Here is a 27,780-nt window from a genome sequence, read left to right as displayed (position 1 = left end):
AACGAGTGCAGGAGTGTTTAGATGCCGTCACAACAGGGTTGTCCCATGGTGTGGTTGAACACGTGGACCGTGAGTGTGAGACAATGACATGGCCAGAACACTTGGAGTCTACTGTTATGCTTGATAGCTTTGTGCGACTACAAGAGTCTCATGAAGTGACGTCGATGCAGAGAGGACAAGATTGGGATTCGGTAAGTGAGATGAGCAGACTGTGCGACCGGAACCGTGAGCTGTCTGAGGAGCTCTGCAAGTGTCGAGACCTGTGTGATAAGCAGGCATTTGAGATGGTGTTGATGCAAACAGCTCTTCGTCAGGCAGTCGAACAGGCGTCAACTGCCCGAGAGGAACTGGAGGCCTATAGACATGAGAAGGTTTGCGCAATGTCAGATCTGGAGAGTCAACTGTCTGCTTCTCGTGACGAGTGTTCTGCACTACGGGATCAATTGTGTCGGCTTGAGACATCGATGGAAGAGCATTGCAACACAGTGTTGGCGATAGCCAGTCGAGACTGGGAGTCGCGCGTAAACGAAATTGTGAGAGAACGCGACACAGCCATGAAAGAGTTGTTGGAACTGCGTAGTAGGTTGGATATGGCAGACGATGTGGACGCCAGGTTGGCAAAAACAGTGTGCAGAAGTGACATGGGAACTGACGTGCTAGATCGTATGATTGAACGTGATATAGCTTTGTCATCAGGGTTCACTAGTGATACGAGAGAGACTGTGAGCGTGGGCGTTGGTAAAGATGCAGAGGACGACGAGTCGAATTGCATGGTTGTTGACGGTTGGAGCGACTACTCCTCAGAATGCATACACGACGAGCACAAGCCCAGTGTGTCGGTTGGTTCTCCGACTAGACTTGTGAGTGTGGAGACTCAAGCGACAGACAGCGTGTCTTGGTTGGCAACTGACACATTGTCAACTTCAGGATTTACCGATCAGTCGACCGTAGATCAGTCGACCAGGAGTCCAGTGGAGATGACGAGAGAGAAGCTAGTGAGTTCAAGTTTGTGTGAAGATGAGTCGAATGTGGTTGGTCAACTGCGCGAAGAGTTGACGTCTTGTTATGAACAGATAGTGAAGCTGTCTAGATCGGTGGAGGAGAGTGATGCTTCGTTGATGGATGTCCGGCGTTTGTTGACTGTGAAGGAGAGTGAAGTGGCGGATCTGAGAGAGGAGAAGCGTCATTTACGAGACGAAGTGAATGAGTTGAGGGAGACTGTAGAGGCAGAACGACGTGATTTGGACATAATGCGTGCAAATATGGATGTGTTGGAGAGCAAGGAAGAGGTGTCGACGATGTGCGTGGAGTGTCGTGGACCGAACGTTGCTGCTGCTGCTGCTGCTGCTGTGGAGGAGGAGTGTGTGCAGACGGAGATTGACGACGAAGTTTTTGACCTGGTGTCGACGTTGCAGCTCGAGGTTGCCCATCTGCGTGAGGAAAATGCGGCGACGTTGGCGGCTCTGGAGCGTTCACAGCTCGAGTTGAGCATGAAACAGACCGAAGTGCAGGAACCGGAGTCACGTATGATGGTGAACGAGACAACTTGGTGGATTCCTTGTGAGACTGTGAGAAAGGCGCCCGATGTGGTTGTCCGTGAGTTGGCAGAGGTTGATGACACAGACAGAGTGGAGGCAGACGTGTTTGCCGGAGTTCCTGACATGCAGCTGGTGGAGACTGTTGCAAGCGACTCAGTGTCAGGCATTGTGCCTGATCGAATGGACAGACAAACTACGGACTTGTGTGTTGAGGGCGTTTCGAACGAGGAAGTGGTCTTGCCCATTCACGCCACTCAGAGTTGGACGAAACCGCCGAGTGAACAAGACAATGACGATCCCGAACTTGCCCTGTTAAATACAGACAGCCTAAGAGCGCGATTGAAGGAGGCCATGAGCAGAATCTGCGAACTTGAGAATGCCAAGACAGAGTTGAGTGTGCGTCTGCGTGAGCTGGAAGGCGTTATGATGTGTGAAGATAAGCCAATGGATGTGATGCCTCTTAGTTCTCGTGTGCCTGACCGGTCGATGAAAGTGACGGACGAAGCTGATGCACTGTCGAAGCACAACAAAGAGCTGATGACAGAGGTAGACTTGTTACGAAGTAAGATTTCAGAGCGCGTGACACTGTTGGACGATGTGTGCATGGAGATGGATGAGGTCAGAGGATCACTGGGTTTCTTGTTGAAGCAGGTGAGAGAATTGCGTGCAGCACATGCTGAGGCGAATGCTGACCGCGCCGAAATGGCGAACAGAATGAGTGAGTACGAACGGGTTTCACATCGCCTGTGCGAAACAGTTGGTCGATCCACGTCACCAGTGCAAGACATCGACTATGCACACGAAGGCTCGTCGACTGACCGTTGCACATCAGACGGGTTGCGAGAGGATTTGCAGCGTGCACTGGATACACAATCGTTCGAGCTGGAGGCAGTCACTGAGAAACTGAAAGAATGTGAGTCAATGAACAATGCCCTGATCTGTGAGTGTGAGTCGCTGAAGCGTCGTCTAGAGAGTTATATGACTGTGATTACTGACTTGGAGAATGATGTGACCAAGACGAAAGCACTGTTGGCGTTTGTGGTTGACCATATAAGAGGTCTGCGTTCCGACTATGGAGATTGGTGCAGAGAGCACGAACAACGAGTGCAGGAGTGTTTAGATGCCGTCACAACAGGGTTGTCCCATGGTGTGGTTGAACACGTGGACCGTGAGTGTGAGACAATGACATGGCCAGAACACTTGGAGTCTACTGTTATGCTTGATAGCTTTGTGCGACTACAAGAGTCTCATGAAGTGACGTCGATGCAGAGAGGACAAGATTGGGATTCGGTAAGTGAGATGAGCAGACTGTGCGACCGGAACCGTGAGCTGTCTGAGGAGCTCTGCAAGTGTCGAGACCTGTGTGATAAGCAGGCATTTGAGATGGTGTTGATGCAAACAGCTCTTCGTCAGGCAGTCGAACAGGCGTCAACTGCCCGAGAGGAACTGGAGGCCTATAGACATGAGAAGGTTTGCGCAATGTCAGATCTGGAGAGTCAACTGTCTGCTTCTCGTGACGAGTGTTCTGCACTACGGGATCAATTGTGTCGGCTTGAGACATCGATGGAAGAGCATTGCAACACAGTGTTGGCGATAGCCAGTCGAGACTGGGAGTCGCGCGTAAACGAAATTGTGAGAGAACGCGACACAGCCATGAAAGAGTTGTTGGAACTGCGTAGTAGGTTGGATATGGCAGACGATGTGGACGCCAGGTTGGCAAAAACAGTGTGCAGAAGTGACATGGGAACTGACGTGCTAGATCGTATGATTGAACGTGATATAGCTTTGTCATCAGGGTTCACTAGTGATACGAGAGAGACTGTGAGCGTGGGCGTTGGTAAAGATGCAGAGGACGACGAGTCGAATTGCATGGTTGTTGACGGTTGGAGCGACTACTCCTCAGAATGCATACACGACGAGCACAAGCCCAGTGTGTCGGTTGGTTCTCCGACTAGACTTGTGAGTGTGGAGACTCAAGCGACAGACAGCGTGTCTTGGTTGGCAACTGACACATTGTCAACTTCAGGATTTACCGATCAGTCGACCGTAGATCAGTCGACCAGGAGTCCAGTGGAGATGACGAGAGAGAAGCTAGTGAGTTCAAGTTTGTGTGAAGATGAGTCGAATGTGGTTGGTCAACTGCGCGAAGAGTTGACGTCTTGTTATGAACAGATAGTGAAGCTGTCTAGATCGGTGGAGGAGAGTGATGCTTCGTTGATGGATGTCCGGCGTTTGTTGACTGTGAAGGAGAGTGAAGTGGCGGATCTGAGAGAGGAGAAGCGTCATTTACGAGACGAAGTGAATGAGTTGAGGGAGACTGTAGAGGCAGAACGACGTGATTTGGACATAATGCGTGCAAATATGGATGTGTTGGAGAGCAAGGAAGAGGTGTCGACGATGTGCGTGGAGTGTCGTGGACCGAACGTTGCTGCTGCTGCTGCTGCTGCTGTGGAGGAGGAGTGTGTGCAGACGGAGATTGACGACGAAGTTTTTGACCTGGTGTCGACGTTGCAGCTCGAGGTTGCCCATCTGCGTGAGGAAAATGCGGCGACGTTGGCGGCTCTGGAGCGTTCACAGCTCGAGTTGAGCATGAAACAGACCGAAGTGCAGGAACCGGAGTCACGTATGATGGTGAACGAGACAACTTGGTGGATTCCTTGTGAGACTGTGAGAAAGGCGCCCGATGTGGTTGTCCGTGAGTTGGCAGAGGTTGATGACACAGACAGAGTGGAGGCAGACGTGTTTGCCGGAGTTCCTGACATGCAGCTGGTGGAGACTGTTGCAAGCGACTCAGTGTCAGGCATTGTGCCTGATCGAATGGACAGACAAACTACGGACTTGTGTGTTGAGGGCGTTTCGAACGAGGAAGTGGTCTTGCCCATTCACGCCACTCAGAGTTGGACGAAACCGCCGAGTGAACAAGACAATGACGATCCCGAACTTGCCCTGTTAAATACAGACAGCCTAAGAGCGCGATTGAAGGAGGCCATGAGCAGAATCTGCGAACTTGAGAATGCCAAGACAGAGTTGAGTGTGCGTCTGCGTGAGCTGGAAGGCGTTATGATGTGTGAAGATAAGCCAATGGATGTGATGCCTCTTAGTTCTCGTGTGCCTGACCGGTCGATGAAAGTGACGGACGAAGCTGATGCACTGTCGAAGCACAACAAAGAGCTGATGACAGAGGTAGACTTGTTACGAAGTAAGATTTCAGAGCGCGTGACACTGTTGGACGATGTGTGCATGGAGATGGATGAGGTCAGAGGATCACTGGGTTTCTTGTTGAAGCAGGTGAGAGAATTGCGTGCAGCACATGCTGAGGCGAATGCTGACCGCGCCGAAATGGCGAACAGAATGAGTGAGTACGAACGGGTTTCACATCGCCTGTGCGAAACAGTTGGTCGATCCACGTCACCAGTGCAAGACATCGACTATGCACACGAAGGCTCGTCGACTGACCGTTGCACATCAGACGGGTTGCGAGAGGATTTGCAGCGTGCACTGGATACACAATCGTTCGAGCTGGAGGCAGTCACTGAGAAACTGAAAGAATGTGAGTCAATGAACAATGCCCTGATCTGTGAGTGTGAGTCGCTGAAGCGTCGTCTAGAGAGTTATATGACTGTGATTACTGACTTGGAGAATGATGTGACCAAGACGAAAGCACTGTTGGCGTTTGTGGTTGACCATATAAGAGGTCTGCGTTCCGACTATGGAGATTGGTGCAGAGAGCACGAACAACGAGTGCAGGAGTGTTTAGATGCCGTCACAACAGGGTTGTCCCATGGTGTGGTTGAACACGTGGACCGTGAGTGTGAGACAATGACATGGCCAGAACACTTGGAGTCTACTGTTATGCTTGATAGCTTTGTGCGACTACAAGAGTCTCATGAAGTGACGTCGATGCAGAGAGGACAAGATTGGGATTCGGTAAGTGAGATGAGCAGACTGTGCGACCGGAACCGTGAGCTGTCTGAGGAGCTCTGCAAGTGTCGAGACCTGTGTGATAAGCAGGCATTTGAGATGGTGTTGATGCAAACAGCTCTTCGTCAGGCAGTCGAACAGGCGTCAACTGCCCGAGAGGAACTGGAGGCCTATAGACATGAGAAGGTTTGCGCAATGTCAGATCTGGAGAGTCAACTGTCTGCTTCTCGTGACGAGTGTTCTGCACTACGGGATCAATTGTGTCGGCTTGAGACATCGATGGAAGAGCATTGCAACACAGTGTTGGCGATAGCCAGTCGAGACTGGGAGTCGCGCGTAAACGAAATTGTGAGAGAACGCGACACAGCCATGAAAGAGTTGTTGGAACTGCGTAGTAGGTTGGATATGGCAGACGATGTGGACGCCAGGTTGGCAAAAACAGTGTGCAGAAGTGACATGGGAACTGACGTGCTAGATCGTATGATTGAACGTGATATAGCTTTGTCATCAGGGTTCACTAGTGATACGAGAGAGACTGTGAGCGTGGGCGTTGGTAAAGATGCAGAGGACGACGAGTCGAATTGCATGGTTGTTGACGGTTGGAGCGACTACTCCTCAGAATGCATACACGACGAGCACAAGCCTAGTGTGTCGGTTGGTTCTCCGACTAGACTTGTGAGTGTGGAGACTCAAGCGACAGACAGCGTGTCTTGGTTGGCTACTGACACATTGTCAACTTCAGGATTTACCGATCAGTCGACCGTAGATCAGTCGACCAGGAGTCCAGTGGAGATGACGAGAGAGAAGCTAGTGAGTTCAAGTTTGTGTGAAGATGAGTCGAATGTGGTTGGTCAACTGCGCGAAGAGTTGACGTCTTGTTATGAACAGATAGTGAAGCTGTCTAGATCGGTGGAGGAGAGTGATGCTTCGTTGATGGATGTCCGGCGTTTGTTGACTGTGAAGGAGAGTGAAGTGGCGGATCTGAGAGAGGAGAAGCGTCATTTACGAGACGAAGTGAATGAGTTGAGGGAGACTGTAGAGGCAGAACGACGTGATTTGGACATAATGCGTGCAAATATGGATGTGTTGGAGAGGAAGAAAGAGGTGTCTGATTTACGTTCTCGTCGTGTTATTTTGTCAGATTATCCTGGTTTTTGTGATAATTCTGGTGTTGACGGTGTTCATTGTATATTTTTACATGATGAGCTTTCTGATCTTAAGCAGAAATTTTCAAGAATTTCAATGTCTTTAGCATTTGCTACGGATTTTGTTAATTTATGTATGAGGTTGCTTTCAGGTTTTGTGAATTTACTTTTGGATTTATCTAGATTTTCAAATACCAATTTTGATCGTATATTGTGTGCTGATTTTATAGATCTTTTGTCAGATATTGTTTCTTTTTCAAAATCTTCTAATTTTGTTGATATTTTTGGTGATTATTCTAATAATTTGACATATTTCAGTAATCTACATGAATTACTGTTATCCGGTTGTCTATCTTCCTGTAGTTTATGTAAAATCCAAGACGTTTGTCATCGTTGTTTTATATGTAATTTATGTGTTCGTTGTATTTCTTCTATCCAACATCCTGATGTTTACAATTACATGTTAAAAGCACAATATCCTCACATTAATCAAATGAATGGTACCGATGATAATGATCATGATCATGATGTGAGCGCTTCTGGTGATTTGTTATCTGATCATCATTCTGATAGAATTTATCCACAATTTATATCACAACAATCAATATCTAATAAAACTCAACAAATTGATCTTGAACATCAACTTCTTATTGCTAAATCAGAAATAAATCGATTATCTCATCTATTATATAATATAAGACTAAATAGACATCATGAACAAGAAGAAGTCAAAGAAAAAGAAGAAAAAGAAGAAAAACAAATACAAAAGAAATTCAATAATGATACACAATTAGAAATTGAAAAACTTTATTTTGAAAATTTATATTTAACTAAACAAAATAATCAATTAATAATAATCAATAATCAATTATATCGTAAAATATTGAATGAAATTACAAAAGAATTAAACATATTCCAATCATTAATCAATAATAATAATAAATCAATATCCAATGAAGAATCAATTGAATGTAATCAATACTTCAAATTTATTGATTATTTATTAAATAATAGAAAAGAATTAATCAAAGAAATTATTGATTATAAAAATAATTATAATATCATTTATCAATTATTAATTGAAGGTTTATACTTAAATAAAATAAATCAATTAAAACAAACTACAAATCAATATTGTTATTGGAAGAAAGTAGAAAATATTATTCATTCTAATAATGATTTAATATCAAGATCTAGTTCTATAGAAAATGAATCCAATGTACTTGTTCCACCACCACCATCATCATCATCACCACCTCCACCACCACCACAACAACAACAACAAGAAAAACAACTATACGAATTCAATAATTCTCTATTACAAACTGGTCATTGTTTACTGAATAAAATGAATAAAATCATAACAAAAATTGAAAAGATTGAAATGGATCTAAATAATTCAAAATATATTCAACAACAATTGATTGATTTGAAAAAAATCAATAATCAATGGAAAATCAATATGAATATAATCTTGAATGATTTATTGATTTTACGAAATAAAATCAATAATGATCATGATATAGCAACCATAACTACAACAACAGCACCAAGAGATATCCTTTCAATGACTTGTAATCATTTGAATGATGAATTAAATCATCATGATAATTATTCTATAAATATATTAAATCCAAATGAAATTATGCCAATATTTAATATATTGATTAAAGATTTCCAAACTTATATCAATAGAATAAGTATTATAGAAAATCAATATAATTTATTGAATGATAAATTAAATCAATTAACTAATGAATGTAATAAACTTCATATTGAAATGATTCAATTACAATCATTATTTAATAATCAAACAATTATCATAGATAACATAGTAACTAATAATTTAGTTACCATGTCAACTGAATCAATCAACGTAAGTAATGATAATGATATAGAGAATCTTTCTATCAATATAGATATTGAAAATATCATGGAAAAAATTAAACTATATACAAATCAATTAAATTCTATTAGAAAACAGATGATACAACAAATAGAACAAAAGAATATTGAACAAATCAAAACATTAGATGATGATGATGAAGATAATACTAATGTAGAAAATAAAGTAAAAGAAGATATTTACGTATCACATCAATATATACTTGATAAAGAAATATTTTTGAACGAGAAAAGTAAAACTATTGAATGTATTGATAATAAACATCAGAAAGATACTCCTATTATTGATTCTACAGATGAAGTGGTATCACTTTTAACTGAAGTACCTATTCCACCTGATGTACATTTGATAAGTGACGAGAAACAATCACCTAGTTCTTTTGATGTGAGTAGAATAGTTGACGAAAATGTCAATATCAATGTGACAGAAACAAGTGTACTGGATATAAGAAGAGATTATTCTACTAATGAATCGAAAGATTCTCCTGTTATTGATTCTACAGATGAAGTGATGTCACTTTTAATTAAAGTACCGATTAAAATTGATCAGAAACAATCACATGGTTCTTCTGATGTTAGTAGAATATTTGAAGAACAAACTTTACTGGATGTAAGAAAAGATTATTCTAATGAATTGAAAGATTCTCCTGTTATTGATTCTACAGATGAAGTGATATCACTGTTAAACAAAGTACCTAATCCACCTTATGTACATTTGTTAAGTGATGAGAAACAATCACATAGTTCTTTTGATATGAGTGGAATAGTTGAAGAAGGTTTCAATGTCAATGTGACAGAAACAAGTGCACTGGATTTAAGAAGAGATTATTCTACTAATGAATTGAAAGATACTTCTGTTATTGATTCTACAGATGAAGTGATGTCACTTTTAACTAGAGTGCCTATTACAAATGATGTACGTTTTATGATTGACGAGAAACAATTACACGGTTCTTCTGATGTCCGTAGAATAGTTGAAGAAGATTTCAATGTCAATGTCACAGAACAAAGTTTATTGGATATAAGAACAGATTATTGTAATGAATTCAAAGATATTCCTGTTATCGATTCTACAGATGAAGTGATATCACTATTAAATAAAGTATCTATTCCACCTGATGTACATTTGATAAGTGATGAGAAACAATCACATAGTTCTTTTGATGTTAGTAGAATAGTTGAAGAAGATTTCAATGTGAATGACACAGAACAAAGCTTACTGGATATAAGAAGAGATTATTCTACTAATGAATTGAAAGATACTTCTGTTATTGGTTCTACAGATGAAGTGATATCATTTTCAACTAAAGTACCTATTTTACCTGATGTAGATTTTATAAGTGACGAGAAACAATCACATGATTCTTCTAATGTTAATAGAATTCATGATAAAGAACAATCTCAGACTATTATTTCAAACAATTATAAAACTTCTACTAACAATACTGACCAATATTCACTAGAATTTGTTCTGCGTTTATTACATTTACGTGATACGGAACTATTATACATCATCTCAACAAATAATAAATCTGACGAAGAATCAATAAATCATAATAAATATAATCTATCTTCATCTATATTAAACAATCAAGTTCTCATAAAGAAACTTAATAAATTTTTATATTGGGAAAATATAGATCCAATCGATATAAATAGTATACCAATTCATCGTATTAATATCAATATGTTCAAATCAAAAGAATCCATTGAACAACAAATCGATACAATATCATCCACTTCTAAGAATCAATTATTTATAAATGTTGAAACAATAGAAATGACAGATCAATCTACTGATCAAATATCTTATCATGAAGATATGGATGTAAGTGATATTTTGTTATTAATTTTCTAATAATTATTTATGATTATTTATTAATTTATTTTAACACATTCATATTGGTACAAGGAGGCACCAAATACATATGCGCCATACAAATCTCATTCGATATGTCTGATGGCTGTGATACTGCCTGAGTGCTCAAACTGAAGCACGTGGTTTCCTTGGGGGACCACACCCGGAGCCTTCGACCTGAAGGTCTGATCCATAAGGCAGTGGAGCATCATAAGGAGATGCAGTCTCATGGTAGCCGGTGACCAACAATTGGTTCATACGCCATTTGTTCCAGCAGGATACTTGAGCCCATGTGCACCATTGGTTTGGTTTTGAATCCGGTTAAAGCGCCGGACATTCGCTTTTCGTCCTCTCATTTTCGTAAACAACACCCCCGCCACGAAAAGGCAATGAATAGGACTTCCCTGGCAGAGGCTATATACGCGTGGCCATGTGAGAGCATTTTGAGAGGGAGAGCGGACTCTCCCCACTCTCGGCCGTACCACGACATTTGGGGGTTATAGTAGTAAACAATGTTGAATCCCCTATAATCTTCTCATTATTAATGATCACTTTCATGAGGATAACTACAGGAGGCTAATTTGTGCTGAATGTGTTTACCTATGCAAGCGTTCTACAAAGAAAGTCGCCATCTCTATACCTAAAAAAAGGATCTATGATCATTAGATGAGTATTTGAAAACTACATGGGATTCTTTTCTCTTAACTTCCTGTTGTCATCTTAACGTGATGTGGCAGCTTCTACTGTTACTCATATGTGCTTGGTATCACTTTTTTGTGGCTGACGGTTATCATTTAACTTACAACCGATAAACAGCATCGGAACAATGAAAATCTGACTGTTGATTTGATTTTCGATAGGATTTCTGTCTGTCTATCTATTTATGTAAATACATAAATATTGTTACAAAAGGGCACCAAACAAATCATTGGATTTGTTTGTGAGCCGTAATACCATCTTGGTACTCAAGCCAAAGCAGGGGACCACATCTGAGCCTATGGTCCACGAGGCAATAGGGCAATGTTAGGAGATACAATCCTACAATATCTGGTTACCAACAATAGGTTCCTAATCCATTCGATCTCTCAGGATTCTAGAGTTTATGTTCACCATTGTTTCGGAATCAGTTTTCTAACTTCCTTAGATGGATGCTTCATACTCACCAACTTGATTTAAGCACTAGAGATTGACGAGGCAGATACGAACCGCCAACCTAGAAAACATTTGTGCATGCATTGGGTTCAAAATAATGATACTATAGTTCCACTGACTGTCGTTATTTCAAGGGGAATAAGTGGAATAAAAATAAGTCATTTAAAGTCAGAAGACATCTCAATTTATTGCTTTACTGTAAATCAACTGCATGAGTAGTTCCTAGCTGAATGTTACTCATAAGACCTAAGCAGCTAAATATCCCCACCTTATTCATAAACTGTGGAACAAATTCGATGTTGTTTACTTTTCCAATTCTCCCAATGCTTTATAAACAAGAATGAATTATATGAATTTAACGTGCTTCTTTTTTTCCCCAGAAAGACCAACCATTTATTGATCGTACACCCAATCGTTAGTTGAAGGTGAATGACACTGAATATTCGTTAAATCGGAATTTCATATGCATTATCTAAACTTACACTAAATCAGGCGGGTTTACCACACTAACTTCCTCTAATTGTATTCGAATGTTGGCAAACAACTAAAGTTTATTAACATTTACCACCTATTCTAACTTATTGCTTGATTGGAAAGATATTCTTCATGATAATTGGATGTAATTGACAATATGATAAATATCAGTGATGTGGAACAGAAACATTTTTCAACTTTTTGTAGATTTTAAATAAACTCTGATCAGTACTTCATTGTTGTGACAGAACTCAACTGAAATTTGAAGCTTAGGTTCAAGAAAAAAGAATAACTATTTTGCCAACTCGCTTGGATCATTTTACGATTATCAATCAGTTGTTTTATCACGTTTCTTTCTCACAGTTACTAAGTGCCCCCCCTTCCAGCCAAATAAGTTGGTGAAGCTTAGTAGGCCCTTCTGGAGGGAAACAGGCCACATCGTAGCACAGCACAACTACTGGTGCTAGAATAGTTGTTTTTGCAACCAGTTGGAGTTGCCCCGTAAGGAGCAACCCCGTACATTACATGCACCACTTTTGTCAATTTTTTAAATCTTTTTTCCATCCAAGAGTAATTGTGCTGTGTTTCTTTGTGGAGTTCGTAATCGGTTTGAGGGTATCGGTCAAGTAGGTGATTAGCCAGATCTCTACCACCCAGGTTACCGCTCACGTTAGTTCGTGAGTCATCCGTCCCACTAGGTAATCCGCTCTACTAAGTAATAGATTCATATATAATACACAAATAACTAAGATTCTATACTTCTTTTTTTTAGTGGTATGAACAACATTTGTATACGTTAGTTCAAAATGCATTGAATGCATTAAATCAAATGAATCAACATTTTCTTGAATCAAAAAAACCACTATTATCTGAACGCAGACAAGAAGAGTTAATCAATATCTTGACGGAACTATTAACAACTATCCCAATAAACAATAGTATACAACAACAAACTCAGGAAAAAAGTGTTCAAAAAAGCCTTCAATCATCTCTTTCATTTTCTCCATGTTTAACATCATCATTATTAGAAGAACATCCAGTATGTAGTACAACTGTTACAAGTATCACTACAACGACAACTTCAGGAGTTAATTGTTTTATTCAAACTCTTTCATCTATTACACCTACTAATACCACTACAACTACTACATCGTTTTCACAATCTAAACGGATCTCTGAAATATCTGATTCATCTAATTTAAGTTTTACAGGAAATTTAACTTATCCAAGACGTTCAGAAAAAACATCAATAAATGAATTAATTAGTTCTGTGGATCATTTGAGAAATTTGCATGAATTACGCAGTTTAGCCAAATATCTTTTAGATCAATATCATATTGTTACATCTGAAGTAAGTGAAATGAATTTCCGTGGATTGGTTAAAGTTAGACATTAACACCACTAGATGCCGGCTCATTAGTTTAGAGGTTTGAATGTTCACGCGCGAGACCGAAGGTCCTGGGTTTGTGGATTCACCCTCCTGAGGAGTCCTATGATAGGACGAAATGGTTGTCCAGTATTTTCAGGTTTCCAACGGTGGTTTAACATCAATCGATTCATGATCTCAATAAAAACATTTTATGCATTTAACTGATTGTGTATATTGTTATGTGACAATCTTAACGCTTCAATCTCAATGTTAACATAATGTGGTTTTATAGACCAAAAGGATATGATTGCCATAAGATCTGCTGTGCCCCCCCCCATTCTTAGTGTATTATCGCATGTTGAAACTTGAAAATCATCTATTCGAATAAGTTATTAAATGCCTCAACTTGTTTACGTAATATAAACGACACATTGGTCATTTGTGATGAGAATGTTTACACAGCTGACGTTTTACCTTCTTCCAAAATTGTTCATTCAACCCTAAAAATGAAGTAAATCCATCCATCTCCTTTCATGGTGTAATTCTGAAAATACAGGATGATCCATCTCTACAAAATAAAGATGAAACTGGCAACTAACCAACTTCTTTACATCTGGGTGCTATTTTACGGAAATAACGGTTTTATTCACTCTATATGAATTCGGATACACATGATGTCTGTAATATAGGATGAATTAATGAAGAAAATTCTTTCCTTTTGAAAAACAACAGTTGAGAAACAGTTTTTCAATAAACGCTTAACATATAGGAACATGAAACTTCGTTTCTATGACTTCAGTCAGTCAGTCAGTAACAACGTAGAACTTCGTACGTACGTACATCAGTTCGAGTTGCCATACCACATTAGAACAGGTATGCAGTTGTCGATTCAACTCCCATAGTGGTAGAGGTAGTAAGAGTATAAGCAGTAATCGGAAAGATTAGGGTTTGAAGATGTTATTGAAAGAGCATAATCCAGTGAAGTAAATTCGGAAAGAGAAAAAAGGGACAAGGAGGAATCAGAAGATTAGAATATGGAAGAACACAAAGAGTAGATGCACCTACGCCATCGCAAAGGATTTTGAGTCATGTCATTCAGGGTCTCTAACCATCGGTTTCTATCATCTCGCGGTCCCCAACCAGGTAGTCTACACCTACCAACATGACTCAGTCCACTTGTCAGTGACTTCATGGACTTTTGCCATGTTTTGCTCTGGCCGCCCCTAACATTCTTCCAACCTACTCCTATACCACTGGACATCGCACGTCGAGGCAGTCGGTGGTTGGGCATACGTAACACGTGTCCCAGCCATTCTCAACTGATGAAGTTTCTATGACTTAACTTGCTACGCATATTATAACATTTAAAGATAACTAAGCCGTCAATATACTTAAGAGAATATTTTATACAACTAAACAATAGTTAATTTTCAAAAGCTAGAAACTGTTTTACTTGTAAATGAAAAATAAACATACTCCTAACTGACTACTTCTATATCTATCTACAACGGATTGAAAAAAGTTAGTGGCGGCCAAACCAAAACGTAGCATCAGTTCATAAAGTCAATAACTTCTAGTCTATGCCATGTTGGAAGATGCAAACTACCTGGTTGAGGTGCACCCAACTATAATAGCCAATGGTTAGATAATTTGGGTGATATGGCTCAGGATCGATCACAATGACGTCGGTGTAAACACTCTTTGTCTGTGAGATTAAAACTACTTTATACCTTTCTTTCTACGAACTAACACTTCCATTGAAGTAACTGTTTCTATGAATTTAGCGTTCGTCTTGTACTAATCAGGTATGTCAATTTGAACTGATTCATTTATATGCCTGGTCCTATGTTGCAGATGACTGATTACGACTAACGCATAAATTATAAATGCTATGATACCTAGTTTTCATTGTTTATTAAACTTCATATAACATCTTGTTTGTTTTTTCTATTCATTTGTATGCTTATTCGTATTTAGCTAGACCTTCAGTCTGATACTAATTGGTGTTTAAGACAGAGATTGACAAATGCAAACAGTCAATTAAATCGGTTAACAGGCTTGTTAAATAAAAGCAGTCAAGGATTGTCATCAATTGAAGAAGATTTAAGCTTAGGAACGGACAAAACTTCATTACGTTCAGGTACTGATTAATACGTTATTTAATATTTTATTGATCAATTATTTATAATTAACATTCTTTTTAATGTAATATTACCGATTTAGGCCATTGATGTGGAATTTTTGTAGTTCTAATCGTCTTTTAGTGGCCCTTTATCTGACTTTAGTTTGATCGTTTCTGATTGTTACTGAAATATATATCCCAGCTACCGTCATATGTAATCACTGACTTAAATAGCCGTTGTTGAATAATGGAATTAAATAAATCAAATATGAGAATGAATTTCGAATACGTATATTTCGTACAATCGTTGATTTGGACAGACAATCAGAGAAACAAAGTGAAAAGGAAAGAGCTAAGCAAAACAAAATGATGCTTAGTGCAGAAAGCGAGTGAGCCAATTCCATTTAATCAAGCATTAATCGATAATTATAGTCAAAGAAAAATAAGTTACAGAAATATGATGAATGGGGTAAGTAATTAACGCACATACACTCACATATAAAAACAGTCAAAGTTGGTTAGCTTGTAGTGAGGCGTCGAGTCGTTGTTGACTATGATCACCACTACAGGAAGACTACGTGCCAGTTAACCGATAAGATCCCCCGTAAGCCAAAATATCAGGAGGCAGTCGATGGCTGTAGTCGAAATGTATTTGTTGGCGATCTCGTGGTATTGAAAGAATACCGAGATCGTGCCAAAGGAGTACAAGTGTCGTTACTGAGCTTAACCGAATCCGTGCAAGGTCACAATCAATGGAAGAATGTATGTGTTTTGGTACAGTCAAACAAACAAGTACAGTAAAACAATCACTGGCACAATTGGTTATAATAATGATTGTTTCCATTAAACCAATCACGTTCTCTTGATAAAAGTAGGTCACTACAAGCTAATAAGTAACATGGTGAAAATATGACTTGAGAATAATGAATAGATTGGCCTATCCAGAGGGTAAAAGACCAATACATATGGGCTTGACATAGTACCAGCCCCTACAGACTCATAGAGTGATAATAATGTTGATAATAAGATAACATGTCACTCTTAAACTTTTTGAATCAACAAATGTTACTTCTAAAATTTCAACAACCATCCATGAGTCCAAAACATAGCAACAATGACAAGCAATAAATCTGCGAATGAATTTTCATTGAAAGTTCAGAAGACGAATATCTTATCTACTATTCCATTGTATGATACATATGTACTATAAATCAGCTGAATTGTATTTGCAATGTATACATTCTTGTTTTCCTGACAATGTTTTTTTACTTTCCCATTGTTTATAGCTTCATATAATACATTTTGAATTTATGTTAACTAATGAGAAAATAAAACTATCATAGTTTTGTGTGAGGGTTGGTATACTGTCCCGGTGCTCAAAATAAAGCAGGTGATTTGCTTAAGAGACCACACCCGGATCCTTTGACCTGAAGGTCTGATCCACAGGGCAATAGAGTAACGTCGGAAGATGTAGTCTCATGGTATCCGATGTCCAATACGCCATTTGTTCCCTCAGGATCCTTATGTCCTTGTGGACCATTGGTTTGAAATTAGGATTTTCCAACTCCCCTAGTTGGATTATCCATATCCACCAACCCGATTAAAGCGCCGGACATTCGCTTTTCGTCCTTTCAATTTCGTAAACAATATCCCTGCCACGAGAGGGCAGTGAATAGAACTTCACTGTCAGTGGTTGTATGCACGTGGCCATGTGAGAGCATTTCGATAGGGGGAACGGACTCTTCCCACCTTCGATCGTATCAGGGCATTTGGAGGCACTATGTTGTATACTAAAGTATAACAGTGTATATTCAACTTTGTAAATGTTAAATTTGGTCTTTTTAATATATACGGTACATGTGACAATGCATAATTGTTCTTATATCATTATGTTGTCCATATCACAACTGTTACTTATTTTGTTTTGTCCTTAGCTTATACGATCATCATGAAATACGACTGTCAAATTAAGATCCGCCGACTTATAAGACCAAACTAATGACGCATACACCAGAACATGAAGCCTAGAGTTCCGATTAGCCCTTTTACGTTGAGCCCTGTCTATTAAGTCCAAAACCGCAATCTTAGCAGCAGTGATATGTACTTGGTTTACATACAAACCATACAGACCACATCGTATCATAAAATAGAAAATAACATTTGTACAAGATCAAGCCAAAAAGGGGTTGTGAATGTGGGAGATTGAAACTAATAAATTGGGAATAACTTATGAATAGTAAATCGTACAGTAGTAGTCAATAGATCAAATGGAAGCTTATAATAAAAGGAATATGAATATACATATAACGGAGCCACTTCACAGTCATACAATAAGAATATACGTATAAGATTTGTCCATAAATAATTCCGAACGGTTACCATTCATTTATTCTTTGTCCGGATATAACACATTTGTCTAAGGGTTATTTGTATTATATCATATTTGAAGGCGGATTGAGAAAAAGAAACTGCTAGAAATTGCTAGTGTAGTGAACGAAGACTTGTTTTAGATAACCAATTGATTGATTGATGTAAAATTATAGAGTTCTTTTGTATAACCGTACATTAAATACTTAATCTGCACATCTTTTACCATTTGTCTCTTAAAAACTTTATCGTTCCTTCATTCCTGTTTTTATTACCATTACTCTGTGTTTATATTCTTGTTCACTTCAACTCGATCTTTTCAATCTTCTGATGCCTAGGCATTTTACTTCTGATTGGTGTTACATACTACTTATATCTACCAACAAAAGTAGTATACACCACATTAGAAATGTGCACAATATTTCATTAAACGCAACCAGCTTTAATTTTTACCATTGCATCTGTAATTGATGTGCGTCTATACATTTTAGAATTCAAATATTTATCCACATCCAACAGTAGTACTTCCGTATTGTCAATGATGACGAATGAACTAATATGTTAAATCTTTTTTGTTTCATTAGTATCAGAAGGGGTTTTGTGGAGATTGTAGTAATTTTAATAGTTGAGATCATGAGTCAATTGAAGCTAGACTACCATGGATAACCCGGAAGCACTGGACTACCGTTTCGTCCTATTGTGGGACTTCTCAGTAGTGCGCATCTACAACCCTGGCACGTGGGATTCGAACCCAGGACCTATTGGTCTCTCGCGTGAGCGCTTAACCACTAGACCACTGAGCTGACTGGCATTCAACGGTGTTAATTAGTCGTCAATTCATCGAGATTTTTTCAGGTGTTCTTAATTATAATCTTTAAAACTGTTAAGTTTTGATTAAGATGTTACTTTGTACACCAACATAACTCAATGTCACTATGACAATGTGTACGTGATTGAACTACATTCAATTCCTAATCTATTTCAATTCATTACTAAAGTTTTAATCTAATTTTCCTTTTCTTTGTAATACATCTCTCTTGTTAGAACATTATGATGGAATACGTCATAAATCACTTCAACCAACTTTAAATAATTTACAAGAAAAGAATACTAGTGGTCGACGTTTAAATTTCATTCCTTCTTCTGATGAACAATTGGTAAGTTGTTTTCAATAATTATAATCATTTGTGAAAGTTACACTTTCCAAAAAAAGGAAAACACATAGTAACTAATCATTACTTATGTTGTTATGATTACATTTTACACGAATCAAATACATCATGTGTTCATATTTGTAAAAGATGATTATGTTTCATGTGATAAGTTATTGACATGTTTGTTTGTAAACAGTTTGTTTGTTTTCAATGAATAGTTACTAGATAAAGTACTTCTATCAATTCATTATTTCGTTCTAATTTTTGGTTAGAGATAATCGATCAATGATATTTAGGTGAATATTACTTGTTAGTTATGTGTGAATGGTTTTGATGAGACTATAATTGATGGACAATATTTGATCGACGCCGTAATGATCTTCAGAATGTACACCTTCTTACTAGAGTTAAATGAGGGTTATAAAGCAGTTTGAAGAATAAGGATTATAAGTATAGGAGTTGTGGAGATTGGTAAGTTTTTGATTGAGATCATGAATCAATTGATGTTAGACCACCACCTTTGGAAACCTGAAAGCACTGGACGGCCGTTTCGTCCTATTGTGGGACTGCTCAGCAGTGCTCATCCACGATCCTGCTCGCGGGATTCGCACACCTAGGCCTTCAGTCTCGCGTGCGAACGCTTAACCTACTGGACCACTGAGCCGGCCGGCATCCAATGGTGTTAATGTCTAACCTCAACCAATCCACGAAATCACGCGACCATCTTCCATTGTACTGAGTTAGACACCTGTTTCTACCCGAAACGGATTAACTCCACTGGTCACGATTATAGTTTACAGTTGAAGGTTAGAGTTAGGAATTAGATTTATGGTTTTCATCACAAACTTATATCAACTAAAATGCTAAAATTCTCTCAATTTCGTAAACAAAACCCACGCTACAAGAAGGCAGTGAGTAGAACTTCCTGGTCTGTAGCTATATACGGATAGCCATACGAGAACATTTTGAGGAGAGCGGATTTTCCTTACCATTAACCGTACCATGGCATTTGGTTGATACTGTTCATAGATATTTGTTTCAACCTAAAACAACTATCTATAACAGCTAGGTCTACCAGACATTGTTGATTATTGTTGTAATCATTCATTTTTAGGCCTACAGGCATAAAACAATTTCACATGCATCAATTAGCTAACAATAAATTTTAAGATATAGCCATTTTTCGGGTATGCACGATTTGTTTAATAATAGCCTTAGTAAAACACTATATCATTCAATGTCACGTTATATGAGCCAAAAATAAACCTTTAAAATGATTTACAGTACAAGTAGTTATAATCTACTAACAGAAACACTGTTTTCTTGATTGTAATTTAATAGGTAATCACTTAGTTACAAAATCTTTCTTTCTTGCTAAATTAAGTCTTTATCAAAACTTTCAGGGATTACTGACTGACATAAATGATAAACATTTAGAAGATCTTGGATAGTACACGTTTTACATTGATCGATCAGTCAATACCAACAATTTTTTATGATTATAGAATCCTTCGTACTAATCAGATGTTATATATTGCGTTATAATCTGGCCACTACTTTATGTTACCCAGTATCGTGTACACTATTTTTAGTGTAAGGTGGCTGGGGATAGTCAGCAAGAAACCCTCTTTATAAGTACAAAGCATAATTCCAACCTTAAGGAAACTGATATTCCTTATCGAACTCAAATCCACATCACCCAGTTTGACATTTTGAAATGCTATAATTGAACTATTCATACCTCATTTGACCTCCTATAAGTCTGACATGTCTACGTTGATTGATCATTGAGCAGTTTCATGTGCTGTTACGTGTATTATGGCTGGTATCACTTCCCGGCTGCCCACACCGTGGAAGGGTATTTCTTGAGTAACCTGAAGAGGAGGTTAGATTAATGTTGGTCTTAGCGACCTGAGAGCGTGATCGCAGAGCCCAGGGGACAACTGCTTGGGGCCGGTTGCACACGGCCTTTTTGTGGGAGGTTTCTAACGTGTTAGCTTCGTTCTCCAAAGGGCCTTACCCCCGGGGACGGAAATTCGCGAAATAATGTGAGGCGTGACATTTTTAGGGTCGACCTTTCCTAACCCCATCTTTCCTTGTGAGAAGGCAGCATCGCTGCAGATGCTGGTTGTTCTTACTGCTGTCGCACCCCTTTACAATCAGTAGTACAACTTCGCCTTCAGACCTTGAGTTGCTGCTTTTAGTCTTACCGTTCTCCAATCGACCTGCCTGTCATGGTAGAACCTACAGGAACATATATTCCAGCCAATATAGCTCGGTTGGATCATCACGATAGGCAAGCCCAACCACCACGTCAAGGTAGCAACTACGTTCGGGTGATCATTGAGCAGTAATCAATGTCAGATTTGTCCTGCTAACTACTTTAAATCACTTAGCATCACATATTTTATTCATCCAGGAGTTTTACACTTCTTCAAATAAACTTATTATTATTGATTGTTCAAATTCATAGATATGAAAGAATGATTTATTGTTATAGTTTAATCTTTGAGTGATTTGTTTTTTCGAAAAAAAAAAGATATCTCTGTACTTTAAGACTAATTTCTCTTCCATAAATCTTTTAATATTAGATTAGATCTAGTTATTCATCATCTATTCAAACAATAGGAAATAAATCAATATTAAAATCTAAATCTAAATCCAAATCTGAAATATCATCAATGACATCAAGAATTAGTGATCCTGATTATTTTATAACGCATGGAATGTTTATTCCAATGAGAATAATGGTAAGTAGTTGTTGTTTATTTTTATGTGAAATTTATCAAAATCTTAATAAAAACTAATGAAGTATTAGTAAGTTCTGTTGTTGTTTTGTTTTGTTTTTTTTTTCATTTTCCATCTTGAACTTAACAACAGTAAACACTTCTAATTTATTATAACTTGTGACCTGTGTACCCTGTTAATGTATAACGTAATGATACCGCTAATTAGAGTACAGTGAATTATCAATCGAACCAATGACACGTAAAACCCGTACGAGCAACAGTCTAGAGAACTTATCTGTCGTGCTTCGTGCCTAGTCCAGCCAGTTATGTCCAGAACACCAATCTCAGCCTCTGTGCTATGAATCATTTATTTCAAACATACTGGGTTTATATACCAACCAGACAGACCATATCGTACCAATAAAATAGGAAACAATATTTGTACAAGATTTTGCCAAATGTTACTGTGAATGTTAGAGGTAGTAATTGATAGACCAGACATAGCTCAAGAATGGTAAGTCGTATAATAGTAGTCTATAGGTCAAAACAAAGCTCATAATAAGAGAGACATGGTTATGAATAGTTTAGTTATTTAACAATTATACGGTAAAAATATATGTAGTATTAGTCCAGAAATGGATCTCAAAAGTTACCATTCATTATGCTTATCGGGACATAACATAATTACTCATCTCACAGTCAGTTCAAAGACTCTGAAACTTTGAATTAAATATTCTGCCGATTAAAACTCATTTCAAACTCTATATAATTCTGAAATGGTGGAGATTTGTAGGCTAATTGGATGATTTAAATGGAGTTTTATTCTCTGAGCTGGATGGTTTGGTCATAGAGCTTTCGTTGTTCTTCTGAACAATATCATCAGCACAAACTTCAGGCAGAAATGAAATGTTCAAACTTCTTCACATATGACTCACAGCTTGTCCTGTAGACCCCGATCTTGATTGCTTATTGTTGACTGTTAATCATCTGTCATTGTTTATCTCTTTATTGTGATTGTATCTGCCTTCGATTTGATTTTTGGTCCTACATTTGTCCATGATTGTTCGAATTGGTTGATAGATTTGATCGATTTCAATGTGTTTGTTGATTGCTAATTGATCTGAGCCCCAAGCTTCTGAATATTCACTGGTGTTTTTAGCATTCCCTCTATCCACTGTTTCAGCATTTTTTTAGTCGAATGTGTGTTCAAAGTTGTTCGCATGTATTGATATAAGTGAAGACATGTTATAGAGTTTGACCGCTAATTCATGTTCATGCATGCAAAGATTAAGGGAGAGTCCACTTTGTCCGATGTAGTATAAAATTCTCAACCTTGCAGTATTAGTAATACAGCTACTAGCAAAATTTGTTCAATTCTGATTAGAATCCAAGTCAATTGCTTTGAATTCGATCGTTAATTCATGCTTATTATTATCTTTCTGGTAGTGCAAAACAAGACATTCATTTCTAGATCCAACAGTTTGTTCTCTAAGCAGGCTTATCTAAAATTTGAATTTATTATCTAACATATTTGGTCTAAACATCCACGTTCATGTTTGAAACAAATCTGGTTTTCTCGAATTCGCCGTTCACGTGCTTTATTTTTACATCGAAGTATTATTAAGTCTGATATTTTAGCGTTTTTTAGCGAGTTAGTTTTCTACGAGATGGGGTCGCTAACCCCATGCCCAACCCTCCTCCTTTGTCCGGGTTTGGAACCGGCAGTAGCCCCCGGAGGGACTCCAGGTGGAGTGTCTGATATTTTAGACACTATATTAATTAAACTGATTCCTCTGTGATTAAAACCAGTCATATGGAATTGTGTTTAGTTACCAAACTTGCTAAGATCTCAGTCAGTCTTACAGCTCAAGTCGGATTACTAACTTTAAAGTTTTCAAAGGGTAGATCCATTAGACCCTGCAGCTTCTCTTTGCTTTAGATTCCGCTTCACTTAATCTGAACACGACAATTATCTCTGTGCATTCGTATTGAGAATTTTTAAAAAAACTGTACTACATCCTACGTTGTTACTAAGTAACTGACTATTTAACTTTTGACATTGATCGAAATGCTAAAAGGTGTTATACACTCGAACAAACTCATACAACATCCAACATTCGGATCTGATGTGTTGTCAGTCTTAGGAATAGAATTTGTCTTCAAGTCAATTAGCAATAAATAATGACATTAAGAATATCTACATATGTATTGATCCGGCTAAATTCTCTGACTTGAATCGATTAAAGTGGAGCTTTCATTGTATACCTAAATACATACATACATATGAATATAATCTTATCATAATGTTAGCAATGATTTATTGATCATTATAATAACAAGTGATTCCCATGTATTGTTTCATAGTTGAATTCATGATTCAATTTAAGCTAGGCCACTATCGAAAACCTGGATGCTCTGAAACGCCCTTTCATCCTAGTATGAGACTCCTCATCCGCGACCTCACAGGCGTGACTCATATCCACAACCTTCAGTTTCGCGTGCGAACGCTTAACCTCTAGACCATTGAGCCGGCATCGTATCTTTCATATCTTTAGGAATCGAGATCACGTTAACTGGTTTTTCTTATTTATAATTAATATGTATAATCTGAAGAAACTTTTAAGTACGATCTAATGGTGACTGATGATTGAATCAATAAAATGAATTCTTACTTAATTTGGATTTTAATTAACTTGAAGATTGCAAGTTGATATGTTTCGTTTACGTATTGTTTTTAATATCATTTGAACTATTGGAATCACTATAATATCCACAAAAACTCCTTCTGATATTAACCAACATATGCTCACTAGTGACTGGCTTTAAGAGGTATTTCATGGAGTTCTAGTGAGAAACTGACCAGGGGAGTTCAAACGGGTCAGTTATGAGATAGTAACTCACTGAAGACAATGGTGGATATATCACTCAATTTGATGGATTAGTTGAAGTTAGACATTAACACTATTGGATACCAGAAAGTCCGGTGTTTTAGTGGTTAAGCGGTCATGCGAGAGACTGATAGGTCCTGGGTTCGCGATCTAGCAAGGTAAGTTGGTGGATGTGCACTACTGAGGAGTCTCACAATGTGACGGAACGGCTTTCCAGTGCTTCCAGATTTTTCATGCTGATCTAGCTTCAATTGACTCATAATATCAGTTATTGACTTTTCATAATTGTCATTATTGTTTATATTTGTTTGTTTGTTAGCAATCTATTTCATCACAAACGGTAAAACACAAAAAAGTATCTTGTCTTCCACGGAACACTTTTAGTTGTGGTCCAATTTTAAAACGTTCCCATAAACATCATCATACTTCATCTATTGATGATACATATCAATCATTATCTAAACCATGCAGTCATGATATTAATGATAAATCCATTGAAATTATTGGTAGAACAATAACATCAACACCATTATTAACAACAACATTAACAAATTCATCTAAACCATTAGATATTAAGAATAATCCAAATATACTGATATCAAATTGGAATGAATTAGAGACAAGTCAACATAAATTACATAATATATCAATGTCTATGATAAAAGATTATGAACATTATCCAAATAAATCTTCATCTCTATCAGTTTCTTCAACAATGAATAATGAAAATGATATAATATGTAATGAAAAACAATCATTATTACATGAATATAATAATAATAATAATAATAATAATAATAATAATATTCATCAATTACCACAGAGTTCCACAACAACAAGAACCACTACCCCCGCCGCCGCCGTCACCACCACCATAACAACAACAAGAAGTCGTTCATCATCCTCAACATCATCATCTTTTTCATTTACAAGTTTTCATTCACATCCTTATTCTAATGAAAGAATTCCTATAAAATCAAGAAAAATGAAATTTCATTCACGTTTTCTTAATTTATTTAAATCTAATTTTAAAAAATGATCGATTTTTTAATTGTTTAGTCTTATTATTTTGTTGCGATTATCATCGTTGTCGTCGTCGTCGTCGTTACCATTATTGTTGCCATGACTCAACTAAGAGAGAAAAAAAGCAAAAGAAGCATAGTATAAACAACTAGTTTCATTGTGTTTAATTCATGATAAACTATGTGTGTGTGTGTGTATGTGTGTCATTTTTTCTTTTCTTTTCTTTTCTTTTTTTTTAATTGCCATACAAGTACCTGTGATGTTCCTTGATTGAATTGATTTTTTTTGTAATGTGTGCTAGTTTAATACTTAATTATTCAACCATTCATTTACTCAGTTGATGTCATACTGTTTTACACATAGTTTATTACATTATTGATTTACTCTTATTATGATTATTATTATCTTATTTTTCTGCTATAATATATACATTGATCCATCGGAAGAGGGGGTGGTTTGCTTAGATGTGTACAGTTTTCTTCTTTGTTTCTCATATGAAACTGGATTTATCGATTATCATTATCGTTTGTTGTTGTTGCTATGACTTATTGTGTACTTGATCTGATACAATTTCGATCTGCTTATCATCATTTTTGAAAACTGTAAACATTGTATTATGTAATAGATTACAGATATATGATAAAAAAAAATACAAATTCAATGATTTCATTATTAATTAGATGGTTCTATTTTTTTGCTTTTATTTTTTGTTGCTGTTGTTGTTGCTGGGGTATATGAACAGTTATTTATTTTAAATGCTTCTATATAGATGAGTATCATGTGAATTCATGCATTTTTGAGTTTTTTTTTCTTTTCTATCCAACTCAATCGTCATGGTTACTATGAGATATAGTTATTACATAGTTACTGTGACAATCTCATTTTGTTCAGTTTATTGTGTGTGTGTGTGTATAACTAAATTGCCAAAACTCTTGATAGCGCCATTTCTATCATTTCATAATTGATTGATTGATTGTATGAAGAAGGGGGGTGTGTGTGCTAGGGAAGTGTTCTATATTTCACAGCTTTTGCTTTCAATTATATATCTATATTACTTTAATCTTCTTTCTTTTTTCTTCATTTATTCATCCATTTTCATAATATTTCACGAATATATATTTTATTTTATTGTTTAAATAATGTTCATAGGCATAACGATTAGAAATTACATTGTTTCTTCTTTATACTTATGATCAATGTTACTTTCAATGTTTTACGGTGTTAAAGCGTGTAGCTATGTCGTTTTTTTGGTTTAATGCTTAGATCAATATTGTGTATCTGTGTGTGTGTATCCGTGTGTGTGTGAGAGAGAGATCTTGATCTGTTTTTGTTTTCTCATTAGTTAAACATTGACATCAGATCATTGTTATGTAACAGTTTTAGGCTGTGAATATAAACATTTGTCATCATTATTATTGTTGTTACTTATTCTTGTCACCATCATCATCATCATTTCATTTTCATTATTCATTTCATTCGTTCAGATTCAGTAAATAAATAAATAAATATCTTCTGGATATATTGTGTGTTTTTATCAGAATGGGGGTTTTGTGGAGATTTTAGAAATTTCACATATTGAAATCATGAGTCGATTGAAGCTAAACCACCATGGAAAACCTGAAAGCACTGGACGATCGTTTCGTCCTAGTATGGGACTCTCCAGTAGTGCGCATCCACGATCCTGCACTCCGCGAGATCCGAACCCAGGACCTACTGGTTTCGCGCGCTAGCACTTAACCATTAGACCACTGAGCCGGCATCCAACAGTTGTTTTTTTTATAATTGAAATACGAAAAAGGGTAATGATTCCAGAGAAGTGAATGAATACAAAACTGCAATCATAGATAAAGATAATTTTCAGTATAAGGTCGTGGAGATTGTCGAATTTGATTTAAATCATGAACCATGATTGAAAACTTAGAAGCATTGAACAGGTGTTTCCTACTGGCATAAGACTTCTTAACAGCGTTCATCCATGTTCTCGTATCCGAGATTCGAACCCTGGAGCTTTGTTCACGCATGAAGATGACCACATAATGTTGTGGGTTGATTGAATCTAGACATCAACACCGCTGGATGCTGACACAGTGGTTTAGAGTTTAAGAGTTCGTGAGTAGGAGTGAAGGTTCTGCTCA

At 37.4% G+C, this 27,780-nt stretch overlaps 1 protein-coding gene across 1 annotated transcript; it reads left to right on the top strand.

Moving 5' to 3' along the window:
• Positions 1 to 590: 590 nt before the first annotated feature.
• Positions 591 to 27,156, top strand: LMNB2_3 (Lamin A C; the record flags this gene model as incomplete). The annotated part of the gene is made up of 6 exons (XM_051218926.1): positions 591 to 10,337; positions 12,766 to 13,344; positions 15,340 to 15,502; positions 18,896 to 19,008; positions 21,597 to 21,755; positions 24,942 to 27,156. 6 exons carry the CDS (start codon positions 591 to 593, stop codon positions 25,659 to 25,661), a joined length of 11,481 nt encoding a protein of 3,826 aa, XP_051068668.1. The 3' UTR covers positions 25,662 to 27,156.
• Positions 27,157 to 27,780: the final 624 nt, after the last annotated feature.

Source organism: Schistosoma haematobium, chromosome 3 (assembly GCF_000699445.3).
Source record: "Schistosoma haematobium chromosome 3, whole genome shotgun sequence".
NCBI classification, from domain to species: domain Eukaryota; kingdom Metazoa; phylum Platyhelminthes; class Trematoda; order Strigeidida; family Schistosomatidae; genus Schistosoma; species Schistosoma haematobium.
Note: the sequence above shows the minus strand (reverse complement) of the source record. Positions and strands in the feature narration are given on the sequence as shown.